The sequence below is a fragment of the Bombus impatiens genome, unplaced genomic scaffold, assembly GCF_000188095.3.
Source record: "Bombus impatiens unplaced genomic scaffold, BIMP_2.2 scf_0551, whole genome shotgun sequence".
Classification (NCBI taxonomy): domain Eukaryota; kingdom Metazoa; phylum Arthropoda; class Insecta; order Hymenoptera; family Apidae; genus Bombus; species Bombus impatiens.
The window spans coordinates 100,733-121,844 of record NT_176970.1 but is presented as its reverse complement, the minus strand read 5'-3'; the positions used below and the strand labels follow the sequence as shown (position 1 = coordinate 121,844).

The 21,112-nt window shown below is 28.7% G+C and overlaps 4 protein-coding genes and 1 long non-coding RNA gene across 14 annotated transcripts; 3 read left to right on the top strand and 2 right to left on the bottom strand.

Annotated features, from left to right (window-relative positions):
* The first annotated feature begins 1,617 nt into the window (after window positions 1–1,617).
* LOC100743353 lies at window positions 1,618–5,837 on the top strand. 2 transcript variants are annotated; one of them, XM_003491447.4, is made up of 7 exons: window positions 1,618–1,929; window positions 3,776–4,200; window positions 4,416–4,644; window positions 4,816–4,958; window positions 5,041–5,170; window positions 5,254–5,436; window positions 5,539–5,837. In XM_003491447.4, the coding sequence occupies exons 2-7, from the start codon at window positions 3,802–3,804 to the stop codon at window positions 5,703–5,705; spliced, it is 1,251 nt and encodes a 416-aa protein (XP_003491495.1). In that variant the 5' UTR covers window positions 1,618–1,929; window positions 3,776–3,801; the 3' UTR covers window positions 5,706–5,837. The 2 variants fall into 2 exon arrangements, with proteins under 2 accessions (XP_003491495.1, XP_033177987.1); XM_033322096.1 differs by having other exon boundaries at window positions 1,794–1,812.
* Window positions 5,612–13,667, bottom strand: LOC100743951 (nucleoporin GLE1). 6 transcript variants are annotated; one of them, XM_012388581.3, is made up of 9 exons: window positions 11,038–11,354; window positions 10,826–10,947; window positions 10,458–10,754; window positions 7,725–8,150; window positions 7,551–7,641; window positions 7,153–7,440; window positions 6,771–7,075; window positions 6,311–6,689; window positions 5,612–6,238 (listed from the first exon to the last, which is right to left on the bottom strand). In XM_012388581.3, exons 2-9 carry the CDS (start codon window positions 10,856–10,858, stop codon window positions 5,976–5,978), a joined length of 2,082 nt encoding a protein of 693 aa, XP_012244004.1. In that variant the 5' UTR covers window positions 10,859–10,947; window positions 11,038–11,354; the 3' UTR covers window positions 5,612–5,975. The 6 variants fall into 6 exon arrangements, with proteins under 6 accessions (XP_012244004.1, XP_012244007.1, XP_012244005.1 ...); XM_012388584.3 differs by lacking the exon at window positions 11,038–11,354 and adding an exon at window positions 13,065–13,667 and having other exon boundaries at window positions 5,898–6,238; XM_012388582.3 differs by having other exon boundaries at window positions 5,898–6,238; window positions 11,113–11,354.
* LOC105681089 lies at window positions 11,358–12,711 on the top strand. Of its 3 annotated transcripts, none has more exons than XR_002947154.2 (3): window positions 11,358–11,626; window positions 11,756–12,034; window positions 12,248–12,711. It is a non-coding gene; the product is annotated as an uncharacterized LOC105681089 (long non-coding RNA). The 3 variants fall into 3 exon arrangements; XR_004462148.1 differs by having other exon boundaries at window positions 11,358–11,684; XR_004462147.1 differs by having other exon boundaries at window positions 11,368–11,626; window positions 11,927–12,034.
* Window positions 13,668–14,314: 647 nt separating the features above from the next.
* LOC100743228 (ubiquitin carboxyl-terminal hydrolase 30 homolog) lies at window positions 14,315–17,545 on the bottom strand. Its single transcript, XM_003491446.4, has 6 exons — window positions 17,016–17,545; window positions 16,777–16,935; window positions 16,403–16,566; window positions 15,803–16,213; window positions 15,380–15,715; window positions 14,315–15,304 (listed from the first exon to the last, which is right to left on the bottom strand). Exons 1-6 carry the CDS (start codon window positions 17,113–17,115, stop codon window positions 15,056–15,058), a joined length of 1,419 nt encoding a protein of 472 aa, XP_003491494.1. The 5' UTR covers window positions 17,116–17,545; the 3' UTR covers window positions 14,315–15,055.
* Window positions 17,546–17,926: 381 nt separating this feature from the next.
* LOC100744495 (protein deltex) lies at window positions 17,927–20,753 on the top strand. Of its 2 annotated transcripts, XM_012388589.3 has the most exons (7): window positions 17,927–18,448; window positions 18,803–18,995; window positions 19,076–19,345; window positions 19,429–19,717; window positions 19,810–20,128; window positions 20,220–20,575; window positions 20,668–20,701. In XM_012388589.3, exons 1-6 carry the CDS (start codon window positions 18,279–18,281, stop codon window positions 20,572–20,574), a joined length of 1,596 nt encoding a protein of 531 aa, XP_012244012.1. In that variant the 5' UTR covers window positions 17,927–18,278; the 3' UTR covers window position 20,575; window positions 20,668–20,701. The 2 variants fall into 2 exon arrangements, with proteins under 2 accessions (XP_012244012.1, XP_024225118.1); XM_024369350.2 differs by having other exon boundaries at window positions 20,220–20,753.
* Window positions 20,754–21,112: the final 359 nt, after the last annotated feature.

The window sequence follows — 21,112 nt, the reverse complement described above, 5'->3', positions numbered from 1 at the left end:
GATTGACGAAACAAAAATTAACAGATTCGAATCTGACAGAAGGTCCTAGTATTAAACTTCATCCGAGAATAATGATGGTAAAAAACAAGGTGGTAAAAAACAAACTATGAAGTTTGGAGGTGGCTCAATTATGTGTTGGGGTTGCTTTACTCACAGAGGTGTTGGTCCCTTAGTTCGAATCGAAGGTATAATGCGAAAAGAGCATTATTTGACCATTCTACAAAGTAATTTACCTTCTGTAGTTAATTCTTTGGATACAATGAACGTGAAGTAGTATTTCAACAAGACGGGAATCATAAGCATACTGCAAAAATAGTTAAAACCTGGCTAGAAAATCAAAATTTTTCTGTGATGAAGTGGCCAGCACAAAGTCCGGATATGAATCCGATCGAAAATTTGTGGTCCATTTTGAAAAGAAGGCTGGCAAAATATAATAATCCACCTTCAGGTGTTCATGAATTATGGGGAAGAACACAACAGGAATGGTACAATATTGAACCACAAATAATTAAAAATTTAATTGACAGTATGCCTCGTAGATTAAAAGCATTAAAAAAAAGTAAAGGAAAGTGGATGAAGTACTAGGTTGAAACCATAATTCGACGAGTATAATTAAAGTGCAAAATTGTAAACATGCAGTAATTTGCATTTCATGACATTATTAATGTTAATGAAAATGAACTATTACATTTCGTTGATCAGACGCAGCTTGTAGTTACTGTTACTTAATCTTTACCGATCACTTGAAAAATTAGTCGTATTATTATATAATATTATTATTAGTCGTATCTTTCGGTATATGTATTTAAATTCAATAGAGCATTTTCTGATATAAAATGCATTATCTCCTAGATAGTTTATTTGGAAAATATTTGTACGTTGTATTAATGAACAATAAAAATATACAATGATACCAATGATTAGATTACAAATTATACATCTATAATATTGTGATTCCATTTAACATGAATGTGAGAATTCAATTGCTTTTAAGCATTTTTCGTTAAGTGAGCGTTAAATTATTACAGTTCCATTGTTTCATTCTTCATTAGCACTTTTTTGGAGATAAATTAATCATCTTCTGTTATAAGCAAGGCAAAGCACAACGTGAAAGTGTAAAAAAAAATATTGAACTATCACGATATGATAGTCTTACGAAATGATAATCATGATAATGAGTCTTACGAAAAATTAAGATGAATCTGAGAAAAAGTATTTCAAAACTAATAGCGGATGTTAAAAAATACTTAATCTTTTATGACTAATGGCTAAAATGATTAGCATTTATCCCTGCAAGAAGTTATATTAAAAGAATCGAATTTGTGTGAAAGTGAATAAATTGAAACTTATAATTTTTTATTGAAAAATATTGTTAATTATATAGTTTATGGAAAAATACTGCTTATTTTTTATATTATAATAAATATTACGTACCTTTTATAAATGGAATCAAATTAAATATACATACATGCGTATATTTGATTTAAATAAAAAGATTATAGTTTAAAGAAAGTTAAACATTGACTTAAATTTAAGAAAACATACTGGTTGCTTTTTATCGTGAACTATTCTATCTAATACAACCATAGATCGTTTGTGATACAACATGGACGAAAAGTTTGAAGCAGAAATTCGCAAAGTGCAAAACTGTGTAATATCTTTGTTCTCCCATCGGTATCGCTGGAACCTGCACTAAAATGGCATCATTACTTTGGAACACGCAGCCATCACGCGGCAATCGACTGAAGATTATCTACGAATACATGACGTCTCCCGAACACTCGTCGCATGAACATAAACCATTCCAAGTATGTAAGTAACATTCTCATTATTCTGTCATCACTGTGAACATTTCACAGTTTTCGTCTTGAACTATTCTCTCAATACAGTGTATTCCATTTAACTGATTTAATAGTAGCGCAAACGAGAGTAAGTTTCAATTAGTACATATATATATTTATATACCGTATAAGTAATTTTCTATCGAAATACAAAAAAATTTGATCAGTACCTACTATATTGAATCGAATTATTGAACCTTGTCGAGATTAATACGCGCATGACCATCGATGTGTATTTTTATGATACAATCGGAGGGACAGTAATTCTATATAAAAGAAAATAACAGATATTAATATAGACTAGAGTTTATTCGTATAACGTTTCATTTTCCACGAAATTATTTTCAATACGATTCTAGAATCAATTTTCGTGCCAATTTTACAGTAATTGAAACCTTAAAAGTAACTAATCTTCTATAACAACAGACGTTATTTATTTCTATCATACAGTTGCTTAACAATAACGAGGTGTAATTTGCTTAACAATAACGAGGTGTAATACATCAGACGTTATTTATTTCTATCATACAGTTGCTTAACAATAACGAGGTGTAATACATATATATATATATATATATATTTAAACTTTAGACCAAAAATTATATTTTTCAAAAGAATTTGATAAAAATTATGCTTTAGAGATTTACATAGAGTTTTATCTCGTCTGTGCTAATACTTCTGTTTATCACTGTATATGGTTCGCCACTTATAATTTTGAAATGTATGAAAATATCAGATACAATGTTGACAAACACTGTTTCAAATCATGTGTTGTATTATACGTATAATATAAGCAAGCAGGAGGTGATACTTTATGTAAAAATACATACAAATTTTATTATCCGAGATTTTTTTAAACTTCTTTCGTTGTAAATTATTATATGTATACATATAATTAATTAATTATTATATTATATTATATTATATATATATATGTATTTTATAATTGGATTATTTTATTTTTCCTATTTCGTTTTAGTTCTCGTTTAAAATTACCGAAGAAATATTTATGGTAATTCAAAAAAGCTTCATGTGTACACTATTTACAAATCTAATATCATTATAATTATTGCTCATAAGGGAAATATACAAATGTGTTCTTCTGACGAATTATATAAAAACAAGTACCATGGAATTTCACCGCCTTATTTTGTATCATAATTAAGAAAAGAAACTAATACCGATAAGATTCCATGTAATCGAAACATGTTTCAATTCGAAACCGTACAATTTAATTACAGTACAGTAAAACAAAAAATGGACTTCTTAATTGTAAACATTATTTTATATGGCATGTATTAATAATTTGTTGGCAATTTTTCTTCAGGAACCTTATCAAATTTATGTACATATTTTATAAATTTTCCCCTACGTGATCGTTATTAAAGGAGCATTAATACATATTTATTTATCACGATTTATTGTTATATTTATTATATTTATAATAATTTGACATCCACTATGTTTTTCTAACTTTGTTTTATATTTGATTCATATTGCTGACAATATACGTATACTTCTTTTTTAAATTATGCGTTATCATAAAATATACATGAATCGGTCACACTGAAAATCATCTGTTCTTAAGACAGAATAACTTTTTTAAAATTGGGCTACACGATTTGAGTTTTTTTAGAAATTAGGTGAATTAATTTATTAAATGACATATAAAAACAATTTTTAAAAAATTATAATTGGTTAAAATCACAAAGAAAATAGTAAAAGTCGCCTTTTACAACTTTTTTATTTGAGCCTGTAATAAAAATATATATATACTGAAAGTTTCATCGAAGTCAACGTTGCTGTGAGTTACGCTAAATTCTCATTATTTTGTCATTTCTGTACTTTATTTTACCTTATTTCTTAATTCATATTATTTTTGTTTATTTTGTATTTTGTAGCTTTAATTATTTTTAAAAATTTCCTGTTGCCAGATTAAAATATAAAATCATACGACAAAATGTTTTCTATGACAAAAACATCGAAGGATAACTTACTTCAGAGTGAAGTTCATTTGGAATCAAAAGATACTTCGATAAATAGGAAAAAATCAATAAATGTCGCAACCTTTGCTCTTGAAAATTGTCAAATTATGAATGACAGTTACGAAATCGAAACAAAACAAAAAAATTTGAAAGAAAGTGAAAAACAAGAAAAAATGCAAATAGAAATTAAAAGTTCAGAAGTTTCAAAATCAGAATACCAGCAAATGAAGCCTACAATCGCAGAATTAAAAAATATTGAATTCAGAGTAGAAAAACTTAAAACAGAGGACAAAAAGTCAAAAAGTTTTAGTGATATTACTTTACATCAAACCAATGTTCCAGAATACAAAATGATTCCCATTGCCGATAAATTTGTAAGTTTCATATATAATGCATAATAATAATGACTTATCATTTTACTAATAATTGCGACGTTTTCTTTTGAATGGTAAAAGACAATCTAAATTTAAGCCTTTATATAGATTTGTGTTTATCATATTTGTCAATATTTTCGTAATATTTTTATAATATACAGATCTTATACGTACTAAGTCATTTAAGTAATAAAATACTGTTAACGTATTTTCAGGATTTTCAAAAACCCTCGAATGTTGCTGTTCCTCGAAAATGTCCTCCGCTTTCTAGTCCGCTATTGAGTGAACGTTCACTTGTTTTAACAACGCATCTTGTACCTTCGCTACCAATTGGCTTATTCGAAGTGCTTGTAGAAGCAATCGAAGTTGCTACCGAAAAACCTGTAGTACTGTTGTATGAATCCAGAAGTGACAGACCAGTTGCAAAAGAAGTTGTGGATATTGGTATGTTATTATTATTATCTCAATCTAATTTTTATATGTAATAGTGTATAACGACTTTTTCGTTAATTCTTTTCTTTCCTATCATTCTACCTACATAAATATGTATGGAATGCATGTAAAAACTGATAAGTTGTAATTAATTAAATAATAGAGTAAATTCATATTTTCCAGCTATCTTATCAGCAAGTGCAGACTGGGAAGATGGTGAACTTCTACCTGTGAGTTTCTGTTTCGAACATCATCTTAATAAAGACAATTCATCGTGCATTTATGCTGATGTTGTTGTAGCTACAGACCGCGCGCTACACGTACAAGTAAATATCAAATTCAAATATACAATTATAGTTACAACTAAATAAAAGTATAAGTATATTGATGTGAGAAAGATTTTTATAGGATATTACAGATCTTCGCGGTCATAGATGTTCTCTCCCAGATCGAAAGAAAAATAATGGAGTAACAGCCTTGTTATTTAATTACTTATACACGAAAGGTGAAAGCCCAGCTTTTTTCGGCAACACGCTTGGTTCGTACATTACATTAAGAGCATGCTTTTTATTTTCAGTATACTATAAAAATGATTAAACGAATTATAAATTCAATTTTCAGATGCTGATACACAGATTGCTGCTTTACAAATGGTTGCAGGAAAACAAGCAGAAGTTGGAATTTTAGAATCTCCTGTTATTAAGTGCCACAAAAACACATTACCAGGAATCAGTTCACTTCATATTTTAACAAGTTTAGGACCTTTACCACCTTATCGCATCATGATAAAGAAAACACTTTCAGGTATAAAAGTTTTAGGTGTAAAAATGTATAGGACGTATTTCATTCATGCTATAATTCTTTTATGCAATGAATTATGATTTTTACTTTTCATTATATTTGTAGACGTCCTCAAAAGAAAAATTACAACTTACTTACTAAACATAAATCAAGACAGAGAATGGATAGATAGATTCGCTCCTTTTGGGATTACTAGATTTGCCACAAATTCTGAAAAATTATACAACCTCGACAGTGTAAAATCTGTAGTTACAAGTGTACCATACTACTAAGATTATGTTATTCGTATTGTATTATTTATAGGCATACGCATAATTATACATACATCACTTATTATTTTTACATTTTTTTGCATTCTTTCCTCACACATTGAAAGTTTAATAAATATGACATTCAAATAATGATCTTTCATATGTACAAATTACTTTAAAATATTTTTGCACGAGAAAATTCTTGCAATATCCGATAATGTTTTACGAGTATCGATAACAGTCAGAAATTTATAATTAGAAATTAAAGAAATTGATTCAGTAGTATTATCATCACCAAAAATTTGGAGGAAGTTGACCATCAGGAGGGGATATAGAACCTTTTGCTAAGCTATTTCTCAAAAATTCTTCAAGTCGTACCAATGGACCACTGCCGATAGATCCTACATTTTTCATGCGTGGATAATATTCTTCCGACAATAAAATTAACAACTTATGGAATTGTTTTGGATAAGCAATCCATAATGTATTTCCAGCAACTTCAAGCATATCCAATAAGAAAGTTGCACAAAGATCTGATATTTCCTTTCGCGGTTCTGAAACAAAATTACAAAATATTACTGAGACTCCAATACAATTTTCTGTAATTTTCTAGATGTCTATATTACCAAAATTTAAAATAGCAGCCAACCATCGCCATGCATTTTGGAGTCCATGTGGATTAGTTTTAGCAATTCCTTTCCTTTGAGTCGTGATAGTAATAGAAGCATACAGTCTCATTAAACCGGACATTCTTTTCAAAAATTTATCATGCTTTTCAATTGTGCCATCTTCAGCATATTTATAACCCATTAATTTATAATAATCATCATCCGATTGTCCTACCATCCTTGGCATAAAGATAGGAACCGTAAACGGACAAACATTGTAAAAATGTGATAAAAGCAAATCTCCGAAATCGGAATGATCGCTCCAAAGAGCTACGATTATAGCTGCGATGGGAAATGCCATCTTTGGTTTACTTGAAACAAGCGTCTCACCTTGATTCTATTAAAATGGATTATATATGAAATCTGTTACAATTTAAAATACTTGGTACAAATATAAGATTTATATGAAATTACATACAACTAATTTTTTAGCTAGAATATTTTTACAAAAATCTGCCCCATATGGATGTTCATTAACATTTGGCCAAGATTTCCCCATAAGCAGAATATGTAATCTTTCATATTTATCTGTCAGATGTTGTTGACTAATGCCAGATATTGCATTTACAGGTATATTTATTGCTTTTTGACATTCAAATCTAAATTTTTTCATATTTGGAGATTGTAAAAACTCATCAAATATTTTTACATAATTTTCTAAAAATTTTTTATTATTCACATATATTTCTAACAATTCTTTATCGACATATTTATACAAATGATCTGTAAATAAAATGGTATGTATTTATCACTAATTTATTAAGAACATAAATTACAATTATGGCACAAACTTATTTTACCTTTATCTGATTCGGTCGTTGATACATTTCGTTCTACATTAACAATTAGAGATGTTTCTTGTGAAATATTTGTAGAAATCATGTTCTCTGTTTGCACATTTCCCCTTTTTTCTTCATCTTCATATTTTTGTACTTCGTTATCAGTACTTGTTTGTTCTGAAATAACTGGCTCGTGAACTGTTTGACTGTTGCTAAACGCCTGTTGTGAATCTGACAATGGTGTCGTATGAGAATGTACTGTATTTTCTGCTCCAGTTGAATTTACCTCACACCGAACATTTATTTTATCTAAGGTATATAAAAAACAATATATAAAACACATAATATAAAACAATAAAGAACTGTGTGTTTGCACAAAATCTAACAAGAAAAGACATGATATATAGTACAAAACTTACCTATTTCTGATTTAAATATACTTAACATTTCATCAATTTGTTGAACCAGTTTTACCATAATATTCAAATCGGTGGGTATTATTTCACCTACCTATGAATAAAATACATATACATATGTATTTTTGTATTTTTCGTATACTGTATTTAATAAAGTTTTATTGTTTTACTTTTTACCTTAATTTTTTCATCTATAAACTTCAATTGGAGGTGCAACTCTTCTAATTTTGTATCATAAGAAGATAATATTATGGCAAAAGAATTTTTGTCTTTACAATGCTCCATACAATTGCAATGTTCCATTGCATATTTCTTAAAATCATTATTTTTTTGGTTGTATATATTTCTTAAAATCATTATTTCTTTGGTCAATTCTTCTTTCTCTTTCATTTCTTTTCTGTATTCTTCAACTTCTTTCTGTCGTTCATGTCTTTTACGTATTTCTTCCTGTTCTGCCATTCTTTCTTCTGCTAGTATATATGCATAGTTCTCCTTACTTTTGCGTTCACGTTCTTTAGCCATATGTGAACGTGACATTGCCATACGTTTCTGTATAACTTTCCCATTTTCTTTCATATGTTGCCAATGACATGCAATTTTTTTCTAAAAGAAATCACATTTTTTATGGTTTTATACATTTGTTATTTATGGAACAATTTATATTACTACTTTATACACATATATGTTTTCATAGATTAATTTTTAAAAATTTTATTTGACTAGCAAAAATTTTCAATTTTCATCAAACATCATTATTTTGGCTATTAACAGATGTGTATATAAAAGTTGTGGACAAACTTTGGAAGCATGTAGTATTCATCAAAACTGGTCTTGATAAACATAAGTTCAAAAACAATTAGTTTCAAAGTTGCAAGATATTTATACACTTATGCAAGTGTATAAAAGTATAGTGTATAGTAAACCAGTTGCTTTGTTAAATGAGTTGATACAACAAATCGAAAACTGTTGCTAAGAGATAAGTTAAATGCCAGAGATCTCTCAATGTGTGATATGCTTCTATGAGAAAACATGCTTGAGTGTATATTAAATTGAACATAAGGCATATTAAACATATGCTGTAAACATAATGTCTTATTGAAAAAACCACTCAGAAATTGATGATTTTTGGATTCATGTTTATTAAAACCATTTTGTTTGTTTTGATGAGTACTATATGCCTCTAAAGTTTGTACTCATCTGTTATATATATCCCATATATTTTTTGTTTCCATAGCACAACTTTTTCATTAAGTATATTTTGTATAATTTTTGCACAGTTGAAAAAGAATAATTACTCACATAATTGTCTATAATATTCATTTACAAAATGTTGCTTTTCAAAAATTCCATAGATAACAAAGGTAATTATTTAGAAGTTTGCTCTGTTCACTGATTTTGATGATTTTTGAATATGTTGTCGGAGGCATGATTCTGAACAACTTTTTCCTATACCTGTAATCACCGCTCGGACTTAGTTTCCCAGATGTTCGCAAAAAACAAAAAGACAATGAATCCTGCATATACAGAGTGGTTGGTAACTGGTGGTACAAGCGGAAAGGGGGTGATTCTACGCGAAAAAAGAAGTCGAAAATATAGAATAAAAATTTTTCGTTTGAGGCTTTGTTTTCGAGAAAATTGACTTTGAATTTTCGCTCGGTACGCGTGCGGTACGTTATAACGGATCTCACTGTAGATAGTTGTCTCGATGGAAAAATTAAAAAAAAATAAAAAAAATAAAAAAAAATTTTTTATTCTATATTTTCGACTTCTTTTTTCGCGTAGAATCACCCCCTTTCCGCTTGTACCATCAATTACCAATCACCCTGTATAACGATAAAACTTACCAATATCAATTTACCATATGAAAGACAAAGACAATGTAAACATAAGAATACTGCTGACCAATAATTCTTCATTAATAGGTTAATACTTTTTTACAAAAAATGCGGTGATGGATTGATTAATACATTAAAAAATATATAGTCCTATTTACAAAGATGAAGTTGACCATAAAATCTCCCCCACAACCTGCCAAAATATAATTTGCACCATATCCCTTCGCGACTACCACCACATATACGCGTTCTGCGTAAACCATCAATTTGGCCGAGAAACTTATATATGAGTTTGAGGAAACCAATTGATAGAGCCAAGACTCATATATGTGTCCCATGTAAACGCGTCGCTATGGTCGAGAAACTCATATATCTCATATATGCGTACATATAAAAAACTCATATGTGTGTCAATTTATTTATCCTGTGGAGAATCTGTGTACATACATATGTTTAGAATTTGACGTCTTGGAGTGCTATGAACGAAAATCGCGTCTAAGCAGGAATGTGCACTGGCAAGTTTAGATGACTATCCGGCGATAGCTCGGTCCCACGGTACGGTTGACTTAGAAACGCTTCGTCCGCAAAGGGATATGATATCCATTTGAACCAAATAACTTTTGTTACATTTTTAATCTCTCGTGATATATTCTAGCGTTTCCACTTACATAAAACACCCTGTATATTATAAACAAAAGGTAAGAGTTAGCCCTAAGTTAGGTTGTATCTGGTCACTACCATAAGGCGACAGGCAACCAAACTAACGCATACGCTGCTATGGATACACAGTTGTAGGCAGAATTCATTATAGTGGTACCAACAGTTTTTTTTCAAATATGTAGGTTAGAAACTAGAGCTAAGCGGTGGTTATATACATAGAAAAAAGTTGTTCACAGTCATGCTCCTGACAACATATTCAGAAATGATCGAAATTGATGAGAGAAATAAACTTCTAAATAATTAAATGAAACAAAATAATATCTATTGATTAAGTTACATATTGCATGCAAATTATATTATATAGAAGTTATATTTCTTTGAAAGTAAAATAAAAATAAAAATGTATCTATATTACCTGAACTTCTTCTTTCCTTTGATATTCGCTTTCTAAGAGAATCTTTTTAACTGAGAAGGTAATACCACTTTGCATATAAATTTTATGCTGTGGGCAGACAGATTTTTGTGGAACTGTAATATTACAAGAATTCCGTTCATTTTCTATATTTTCTGATCTTTCACTTTCACTTTCATTCACTATTGAATCGGGACCAATTGTAATTTTATCCACTTCACCTGATATACGAGAAGCTTTTTGCAAAGCAGATATTTTAAGGCAAGCAAAATCAGAAGCGATATCCTCCATATTTTGCACCTGCCAAAAGATCAAAATATAATATTACTAAACTGTAAAAGTTTATAATATTATTATTTAGTTATACTTACAATTTCGTCTTTAGTGCTTACAAAATGAGGCATCTCTGTATTTACGTTACAAAAAGTAAAATATGAAGTAATAAATTTCGAAAGATCGGGTATTTACAAAAGGTTGCAGGTGCAAGTATAACCTATAAATTTATACTCGGTCAAATTTATTCCACATACAAACATGTATACGTACTATTACAAAGTATACTAATATAGCATTATATGCTAACACCATAACAAAGTTTATATCAACATTATTTTAGAATATTAACATCTTGCATCTTAGTAAAAACGTAGCAACATACCGTTACACACCATTTACTCTTCAATCATACTAAACACTGTACGCCAAAAGTGATAAACTTAAGCTAGCAAGAGCAAAAGCAAGTGACATGCTGGACATGTTCGTATCACTCGCATGCACTGATATATATTCTATGAATACGCGAGCGAATCTTCACACGAATTCTCATACGCTGAACATGGTGTCAAGTTGATCATGGCTATATTGGACTTTGGTACATAGCGCCACCATAGGTTAACCGGTGTATTTTATTCCCCTTTCCCACTGATATCAATTCTCACTATTAGAGACGAGTAAAGAAACAGAGAGAACTAGAAAAGATTGTCAGAACATTACAAAAGTTTACCAGTGCGCAGCGCTCACTATTTTATTACTTGTCAAGTTGTCACTCACTAACGAACATGCGATATATCAGTGTGAAATAAGTTTTATATAAAATGTATTGTTCTGTATTCTCTAAAGATTGTACGAGTATTTTATACAAGTGAAAGTTTACTGTTTAGTTCTAACTAGGGGTAAATATGTAATTTATGATAATTTGAGCAACAATTAAGCAAATGCAACATTGAACAGGTACACAACCTTTATTCAATTTACGATAGCCTTGATATTTTTTGTTTTAATTTGCATATAATTATGTCTAGATTTCCATGAGATAAAGCATCGTGATTACCATTATAAATGGTCAAACTAATAAGTCTGGAGACTAATAGGAAGGATAGAAACTGAGCAATAGCAGTTTTATGTATTTTGCTCATTTCCCTAAAAACAGTTTTGCAATCTACCACAATAATATGAAACATGATTCTTCTCAGATAATAATGAACATGTTTCTGCGTCATCTTCAACAATAGAAAAAATTCCCTAACCTGAATATTTTGCTATAAAATGCAATGACTCCCCTATAAATATCAAGGAAATACGTAAGTTGAAAGAAGTTTCAAATATACTATTTACTTTACTTTTACACAATCCTATGAATATATCTTTCTATCTGAATGTACTATTGTGAAAAGCAGAGTTTTATGGGAGATATTAATGAGTAATCCAACTGAGCATAACTATGTAATATAAAATGTTAATGTTTAAGGATTAAAATCTTTATATATAATATCGAACATTATTTCTTATTGCAGTTGATAAGTATTGGTTCCCATATAATATACCAAAGAGTACACATCCAAGGAAGAAGTAACAATCCAAAACTACGTATGAGATAATTTTCCATGCCCATAACAATAAGAACATTCCACAACATACAAAAAAGAGTTTAACCAATCTCAAAAGAAAACTACTCTCAACAACAAAAGAAAATAAGACATTAAAACAATGAGTTGGATACTTGAAAGCAAGTAGAGTTTTTAAAGGATATAGTGAAAGACCTAAAACAAGAAAAACTTTTACCCGATTCTGCATGCTATTATCTTTCCATGCATAAATATGCTTCATTACAACTGTTCAACTGCATGTAGAGAAACAGAAACAATAGTAACTACAGCTGACTTAGAACTATGTCGATTCCTAAGAGAAGAGTGCAAATAAAATTGTATCAAAATTAAGGTTAGCTATGTATATATAAATTTTATTATTTTATTACATATATATTATTATTTATTTATATATATCGATATAAATATTACTATTTTTTTAATTTGCCTGCAAACTACATGTAAATTAATTGCTCACATCAGTAATGTATTAATTCTGTTTCATTGTACATAAAATATTTCTACATTGCTATATTTAATTCTACATTGTGCTTCATATATTATAATAACATTGTATTGATCCTGTTCAATTGTACGTAAAATATATCAATTCTATTCTACATATTTCTATTCTTCATATAGTAATATATTGTGAATTATAAAAAAACTAATAAATCTATTTTAATAATATATGACTGAATTTAATTTAATTTAATGCTTCTCTTGAAATGTGAGAAATACATACCTATATCTTTATCCATAAGAATAAAACAAACGACAAAAATGTTTGCAAATATTTTAAATTCACCTTTCCCTTTTTGTGAACTTCATTAATCATTACTTCATATATTCATATTTTTTCATATTAAACTTGTATATTTATTTCACTAACACTATTATTTTAGTCTATATACATTCGACTTTTTTAACTTCGCGCTATTTTTTCGTAATACATCAACGGCGCTGGCATATAAAGTCTTTTTTAATTTGCTCAGTGTAAAGTTATACATGCACTAAGGAGAGAGAGAAACAGACAGAGGCAACTAGACCCGGACTATATTTACATAATGGCGTTACACAACAAATTCTAACTTCTCGATTGGAGCGCCTTGCTGCGGACAAATCGATCAACATTACCAGGTCACAAAGAATCTTACCCTACCACGAAAGTTTGCACACCTGTATCTACGACCGAGACCGTGCTCATGTTGCACGCCGCTGTGTCAATATGTCATAACGCTATACTTCAGCAATACATAACAGATCGATTTTCTTCATACTTATTTAACTCCATTCAACTCTTTAGCATTTCATCTTTATTCGTATTATAGCGAATCGAAAATTCATGTATATACTTATCGTACAAAGTATTATATAATTATTTATATACATATATGTATAGAATTTTTCTATATGCAAATTTTATTAGGCAAAGTTAAAATATTTTTAAAATAGTAATGGTGCACTACATGGTACAGTAGTTGCTCTGGATCTAAGGGCATTTGAAAAATTTCAGAATTATCTGCAATTTTAAAAAGCGAACTACATATTTTTATTTATACATCGATCAATGCGTTTTTAAATCTTTAGAGAAAACGATTAGTTTGAAAGCTATTTGAATTTCAATTTTGCAAGACTATTTTTTCTATTTTCTTATAAAATTGAAATCTGAATATTTAAGATTTAGTATCTTTTATTGCTTTATCTTCAACCATATAATAAAAGTTTATATTTTAAAATAAATTTAAAATAAAATAAATATAATCACTCACTGTGGTGGATATTATTGTAATTTTTTTATTTAATCTTGTGGATTCAGAATGGCTACAAGGTACAGGTATTAATTTAAAATCTCCATGGGCAGTTGTACGCCTGTTCCAGAATGGGTTCTCCAAAACATTTGTGCTTCAGATGGAGAAATAAAGAATATTATTAATAAACAAGCATTAACGTAATATTGTAATTTAATTATTATAAAAACTAGATTAGATGTAGAAAACTACATATTAGAGTTAGGTATAATACAAAGGGTTGAGTTAAATGATACAAGGGTATAAAAATTATCACTGTTCAAGTTATTGAAAATCTCAACTTATTACTTTTTCATTGCACGAAAATGTATTTCATTTAAAGTACATATCCAGAATTAAACTTTCAAGCTCCAGATGTATAAAATAATAGTTTAAGTTTATATATAAAAACGATTAATTTGGCACAATTTGATTTTGTTTCACTATTACAATGCAATTTACCAAGCAAGTAATGCAATCCTCTACAAACTATAACTATAGTATTCTACATACACAATATTCTATGATGCTACCCTTAAATGTCGACTATTTTGTTTTGTTGCACATAAATTATTAAGTAGATATAATTTTTAAAAATTTTTTTCAAATTTTGCACTATTTCATTCAGTTAGAAAATCATAATGTCAAAATTATAAGCAAAAAAAATATTTTTTATTTTTGTTTTTTATGTACCATTGTACGAAAATAAAGTGATACAGAAAATGTGAAATCTATTAAATAAAAAATTCACATAAATATAAGTATTTGTTCTCTTTGTTTAACGAATAATTTGAAGTAATTTAAACTGTTTTGCAATAGGAACATAAAAGCTATTATTAGACACATTCAGTCTCTTAAATTCCATTATGATCATTACATCATTTCAATATATTGAGTCATCATTCCTAAACTTCCTGCGGTTACTAAAATTGATTACTAACTATCCTTATATGCTATTAATACGCTCGTAAAAGAGAAGATATGGTGTGGCACATAAAACTTCAATCAAGGATATGCTCTCAACTACATTATCCGAAGTATACAACCACTGATTGGCTTTATTTCCTCGTCTATAACAAACAAAATGCCCAGAATCAACAGGTCCGCGATGTTCTACAATCGCACGCAATTGATACTTATGTTTATCTTGTAGCGTTGTTCGATTAGTAAGTAACATTGTTGCTTCAGGATCGCCCTATCAATTCATATTTCATATTAAATTTGTGATTAGCAAACATATATATTTGATACATTATATTGTATATCATACCCGTGCATTTCGCTTTTTTGTTTCTATAAAAGTATAAGGATCTAAAGTTAGTACTTCAGGAAATTTGACTGGATCATCTCTCTTAATTGGTATTCCTGAAGAGCTCCATGTGGTTCTTGATATATGTAAACATAAACATTTAGGGAGTTTGCCTAGAGTTAAGGTTTTAGTAGCTAAACAACGCATTCCGCATCCGTCACATGAAACGTCTTGAACAATTTCACTGGTTACAAAACGCGTTAATAATTCTTCCAATGTGTGATATGATTTAATATGTGGACCCAAAGGAGGCAAAGGTAAAGAAATTGTTTCAAGTTTGTCATAATGTACTGCAGACTACAAAAGATATTCTTATTTATTTTTTTATAATTAAATATGTTGTATTAAAGTAAAGTAAAATTCTAATTAAAATAAAAGACTAACCTTCCATTTACAGCAACTGCATTGTAATTGACTAGTTAATAAGCCAGAAAATGGATGTACTACTATCGATATTGGTGGAGCAATAGAAAATGACATAGCACATAAGGAGTTCCACGGTTTAAGAGATTCTTTATTTTCCTCAACTCCAACATTTTTTGAAAGTAGTTCTGAAGACCTAGCAAGGATTATACCTGGCTTATTATATGCCATAGGAATACTTGATATGGACGTCGTCGAAGATATTACATGACTGTTGCAATTTCTATCAAAACCATTTGGAATGTTAGGACTTTTGTTAGCTGATACAATATCATTACAAGATACACTTCTAAATGATAAAGGATCACCCAATTTCTTTGTATCTGTTATCATTATTGTACTTTGTGGTAAAGCATCAGACAAACAACCTTTCTGAAATCATTTGTTGTAGATATATTTAACTTGTTATTTAGTCTTTTTATTTTAAAGATTTAAAAATATGTCATATAAATTTGAAGTTTTCTCAAACTACTTAATATATTATGTAGTATACCAAGCAATAATGTATTTTTAACAATTCAATATAACTTTAGTTTGATAACTTTTAGTTTGTAAGCATACCCTATTTCCGTGTTGAATTTCTGCTTGTAATGCACTGAGAACTACATGAAATAGCTCATGTACATCCTGATGACCAGGTGCAAATTTCCATTGACTACCAAGTGAAGAAATTATTTCAATTGGTGTTACATCACCATATAAATCTTCCGTATATCCATTGATTTCTAATCCAAAAAAAAATTTATAATATACATTCCATAATAATATATATATTATTTATAGTATTTGAATGAATAAATCTTTAAGTTTAGTAAATTAAATTTAATGAATTAAAAATTCTTACTATAATTTATTTCTTAATAAAATATCAGTCATCATTTTTATAGTAAAGAATTAATAAAATTAAGAACATTTTGTTAAAATTAACAACATACTTTCAAAAACAGATAATGAAGTCGAAATGAAATTAACTTTCCCATTTGCTTCATATTGTTTCTTTAACCATCCAATAAAAATTGGGCAAGCCGCCAAAGCTTGCAAAAGAGAATTCAAGAAGCAAGTGTATCCTAAATTATTGATTCCAATAACTGTTCCTAAAAGGATACATAAATTATAACATATAATATCTTTCTCCTGGACAATTGTAAGAAATTAAATATATTTCGCACTATACCTTTTTTTCGAGGTTTAGGAGATGGACCCCATATAACAAATGCTGCAATGGCTATTGCGAATCCTACACTGGCAAATACAGCAACTTTTTCTACATCCATATTCTTGGAATGTTCGTTGAAATTAGAAATTTCTTGAAAAACTGCAAAAACTAACCTACACGTTACTTCAGAGAACAAACATATCCATTAACACATATGCATATCTTTCTCAAGTTATTAATCTTTCGTAATACGAATAATTAATTTCTCAGTATTTTCATAGTTCGTTTAAAGTTTATTACAGCAAGTTGTAAGTTGCATTTACGAAAATAATTTAATCATGCTTTGAACAACCTTTACACAATAATAATACAAAGAAATATGATTTATTTATTATATACAAGTTTATGTGTTACTCTCGATTGTATTGATTTGAAATTAATGTCTTCTTCATAAAAAATCACAGTTTTTATAAATCATAAACGATATAATTGTATACACACGATGCTCTGACCAAACATTCATTTGACATCATGAATACACATAATACATATATATGCAAGTAGATATAGATTTTTATGGAGACTATATAAATGTTAACAATAAAAATTTTTGCTAGATTTATAAAAGTAATATTGTATAATAGTTAATAAAGTATTATTATAAGATATCATTAAAGATAAATGAGACAATAAATAATAAAACAGAAAACAAATAATTATATCATATGTATATATATATATGTATAAATGTTTCAAACTATTATGATGACTTTAATTAAAAATAGTGAGATATATGATTCAAAGTATCCTAAACCAACTTTTATAACATTTACGTAAATTTAAGTAACAAGAATTTTTAAATACGATTATTCAAAGTCGATCATCGATATTGCGATTATTCGATGCTTAAAATTGCGCGTACTTCAGGTGAAGTTATTCGCCTTATATTCGTTATTCATTAATCGTTAATTTATTACAAACAAGATAATATGAAGTAAGGAATAGAATTTATTTGATATAATTCATTCAGTAGATAAATCGTTATTCATTATTAAATTCATTATTAAAGTTCATTTGTATATTTTGATATTGTAATTTAGATTACAATATGAATGGTGTGATATACATGAATTTATTTGTATGTACATATACGTTGGCGCGTGTGTTGTGTAGTGAGATAAATTAGGCTGAATGCAAAAAAATTGAAAATGTTTTCACGTTTTGATTGCGCAAATATGTGTTGCGCGTGCATGTGAAATTCTTAAGTAAATTTTTAAGAAAATGAACGCCCAGGCGCAAGAACATGGTCATGCTGTTGTTGTGTGGGAGTGGGAAAATCGTCACGGACGTTGGAGACCTTATAGTCCTGCGGTGTCGCAACATCTTGAGAGAGCACATTGTAAAAAATTAACTCGGGTTTTCCTGAATGATGCAGATCCTAGTTTGGATAGGTTTGTATTTAATATATGTAACCAAAGATTCTGATATATCTAAGTCCGCTTGAAAACTTTCTCATTTTTCTACAAATATAAATAAAACATGTTTATGTCAAAGATTTCAGGAAAAGATTATAAAAAACAAAAAGTATAAAGCATAAAAGAAATATAATTTCATTTAGTTTTATATTTCAGGATACTGATAATTGATAATGGTAACATAAATAATATATAATATTATTATATTATATATAAATATAATTTTAGTATATAATATAATACATATAATAAACTTTTACCTTTATTTATATACAGAAAAAAACATTTATTTATATACAAAAAAAAATATATTTCTATTGCTTTAAATAGGTATTATATAAATTTAAAAACTAAAACACAATGTAGTGAAGATGGGAATGAAACGCATAATATTAGAAGAAAATTTTATCTTCCAAGTTCTCCAGCTGGTAAAGGTGCTAAATGGGAGTGGGCTGGTGACACAGATGATTGGCATACATATGATATGGAAGTGCAATGTTTGATAGAAGAAGCATGGGCAAGAGTAAGTAAGAACATTATGAAGAAAAATAAAAGTTATAAATTAATCATAATTATAAAAATTTTATTAATTTTTTATTTTAGGGTGATAAAACTATTGATGTGTCTAAGACTTATTTAGGTTTTCCTTATATCATAAATTTTTGTAATTTGACTCAAGTTCGTTGTTGCACTGGATATGTAAGATCGATACGACGTATTCAGCAAGCACCTTATCCTTTAGTCAAAGTAGCTTTAGAAGAATTACAAGCTATTTCTGAAATAAAAGCAACATCTGCAATTGTTAAAAATTTAACTACAAAAATCACACATAAAAAGTCATCTACTGGAAATACAAAAAAGAACAATAAAAAGGTAAAAAAGAGCACTTGTTACTAATATTATAAATATGATATTATATTATCATTATATGATGATAATTCTACATATGTTATTAGAGCAAAAGTGGAGATACCGGTCCATCAAACATAGCTCGTGTTATTTTGAGTAATTTTAATATATTTAGTAATAAACATGGAATAGAAAATAACAATTCAATTACAAGTATCGAATCTGGACAAAAAAGAAAAACTTGGGATAGTGCATTGGATGTAGATTCTAGTAGTACAAAAAGTGGACGAAGGCCAAGCGTTGATACAGTTTCTACATATTTGAGTCATGAAAATCCAATAGATTTATTGGACAGCAGTGTAGGAAGTGATGATGCTTTCAAAGATGCCATTTTGAGTAATTTATCATACTTCCTTTAATTTACTTTTACCCTTATCATACTTTCTCATAGTTTTATATAACATATTACATGAATTTACTTTGTTCAGGTGTAGACACTGAATCTGATGTTATTTCCCAATATGTGAAAGTAGTAGAAAGTGATAATTGCGACTCTTGTCCTGTCTGTCTGGGTACGCCAGAGCCACTAACAGTAGAGTTAACTCGCTGTAAACATAGATTACATTTAGCATGTTTGAATGCAATGCTTAGTTGTCAACAACCTCCTATGTATATACAGTGCCCTGTTTGTCGTTTAATTTATGGTGAAAAAAGAGGAAATCAACCTCCTGGAACTATGAATTGGACAAGAATACTCCGAGCACTGCCTGGTTTTCCAAATACAAATACAATTCAGATAACCTATGAGTAAGTAGATTAGGGATTTCGTCCAGCAATTACAGATCACCCAATATATTTGAGAAATAACTATTTCATTTAAATAAATGCTCAATTTCAGCATTCCATCAGGAATTCAAGGAAATGAACATCCCAATCCTGGTCAAGCTTATTATGCTGTAGGCTTTCCACGTATATGTTACCTTCCAGATAATAATTTAGGTCGTAGAGTTTTAAGATTGCTACAAATTGCATTTGAACGAAAACTTATATTTACAATCGGACGATCGATAACTACTGGAAGAGAAGATGTAGTAACATGGAATGAAATTCATCATAAGACTGAACTGGGACCATCAACAACTGGTCATGGTTACCCTGATAAAAGTTACCTCGAAAGAACATTAGCTGAACTAGCAGCTCAGGGCGTAACAGATGGGCAATCATCACCTACATTGTACCAGGAATTACAATGAAGTAATAACTTCTATTTAATACATTATATGAGATCAAATTTTACAATTAATATTAAATATTCAGTAGACTTATAATTTAATATAATGCCGTAGATTCCGCACTGTGTGTTCAGTTAATGTCACTTTTTTTTAAAGTAATTAAACGATGCAAAGGTAATAGTATTACAAATTTATAACTTGTCCAAAGCCAATTTTAGTTTCTTATGTGTAACATAATTGTGATGCACATACACTGCGCAACGCGACAGACAATTACGTTATATTCATATTTTTAAGTTTACTTGCTAGTTTATTTCTGTTTCATGTAATGATTCAGAAAAGTAGTAAATATTTATATATAAACATTAGTTTTCTTGTAATGTATTAGAGAAAAGAAATTATACGGATATATGAATATAAATCTCTATAAGAGATAAGTGTATTAAAATACGAATATACGGTTCATATGTATTCTAAAATAAGAAAAATACATATATTTTACATGGAATTGAATTGTGTAAAATTATATTATATTAATAATTATATTAATTATTTATCA

Coding starts and splice junctions, on each gene's coding strand:
- LOC100743353 (XM_003491447.4), top strand. CDS start 3,802: ATGTTTTCTATGACAAAAACATCGAAGGATAACTTACTTCAGAGTGAA. Junction 4,201..4,415: donor TTCCCATTGCCGATAAATTT/GTAAGTTTCATA, acceptor ACGTATTTTCAG/GATTTTCAAAAACCCTCGAA. Junction 4,959..5,040: donor ACCGCGCGCTACACGTACAA/GTAAATATCAAA, acceptor AGATTTTTATAG/GATATTACAGATCTTCGCGG.
- LOC100743951 (XM_012388584.3), bottom strand. CDS start 10,858: ATGCCTCATTTTGTAAGCACTAAAGACGAAATT. Junction 7,076..7,152: donor AACGACCGAATCAGATAAAG/GTAAAATAAGTT, acceptor TTTTATTTACAG/ATCATTTGTATAAATATGTC. Junction 6,239..6,310: donor GGCTGCTATTTTAAATTTTG/GTAATATAGACA, acceptor ATTTTGTTTCAG/AACCGCGAAAGGAAATATCA.
- LOC100743228 (XM_003491446.4), bottom strand. CDS start 17,115: ATGGATGTAGAAAAAGTTGCTGTATTTGCCAGTGTAGGATTCGCAATA. Junction 16,936..17,015: donor TCCTAAACCTCGAAAAAAAG/GTATAGTGCGAA, acceptor GTATCCTTTTAG/GAACAGTTATTGGAATCAAT. Junction 15,716..15,802: donor GCAGTTGCTGTAAATGGAAG/GTTAGTCTTTTA, acceptor TATCTTTTGTAG/TCTGCAGTACATTATGACAA.
- LOC100744495 (XM_024369350.2), top strand. CDS start 18,279: ATGAACGCCCAGGCGCAAGAACATGGTCATGCTGTTGTTGTGTGGGAG. Junction 18,996..19,075: donor TAGAAGAAGCATGGGCAAGA/GTAAGTAAGAAC, acceptor TTTTTATTTTAG/GGTGATAAAACTATTGATGT. Junction 20,129..20,219: donor ACAATTCAGATAACCTATGA/GTAAGTAGATTA, acceptor GCTCAATTTCAG/CATTCCATCAGGAATTCAAG.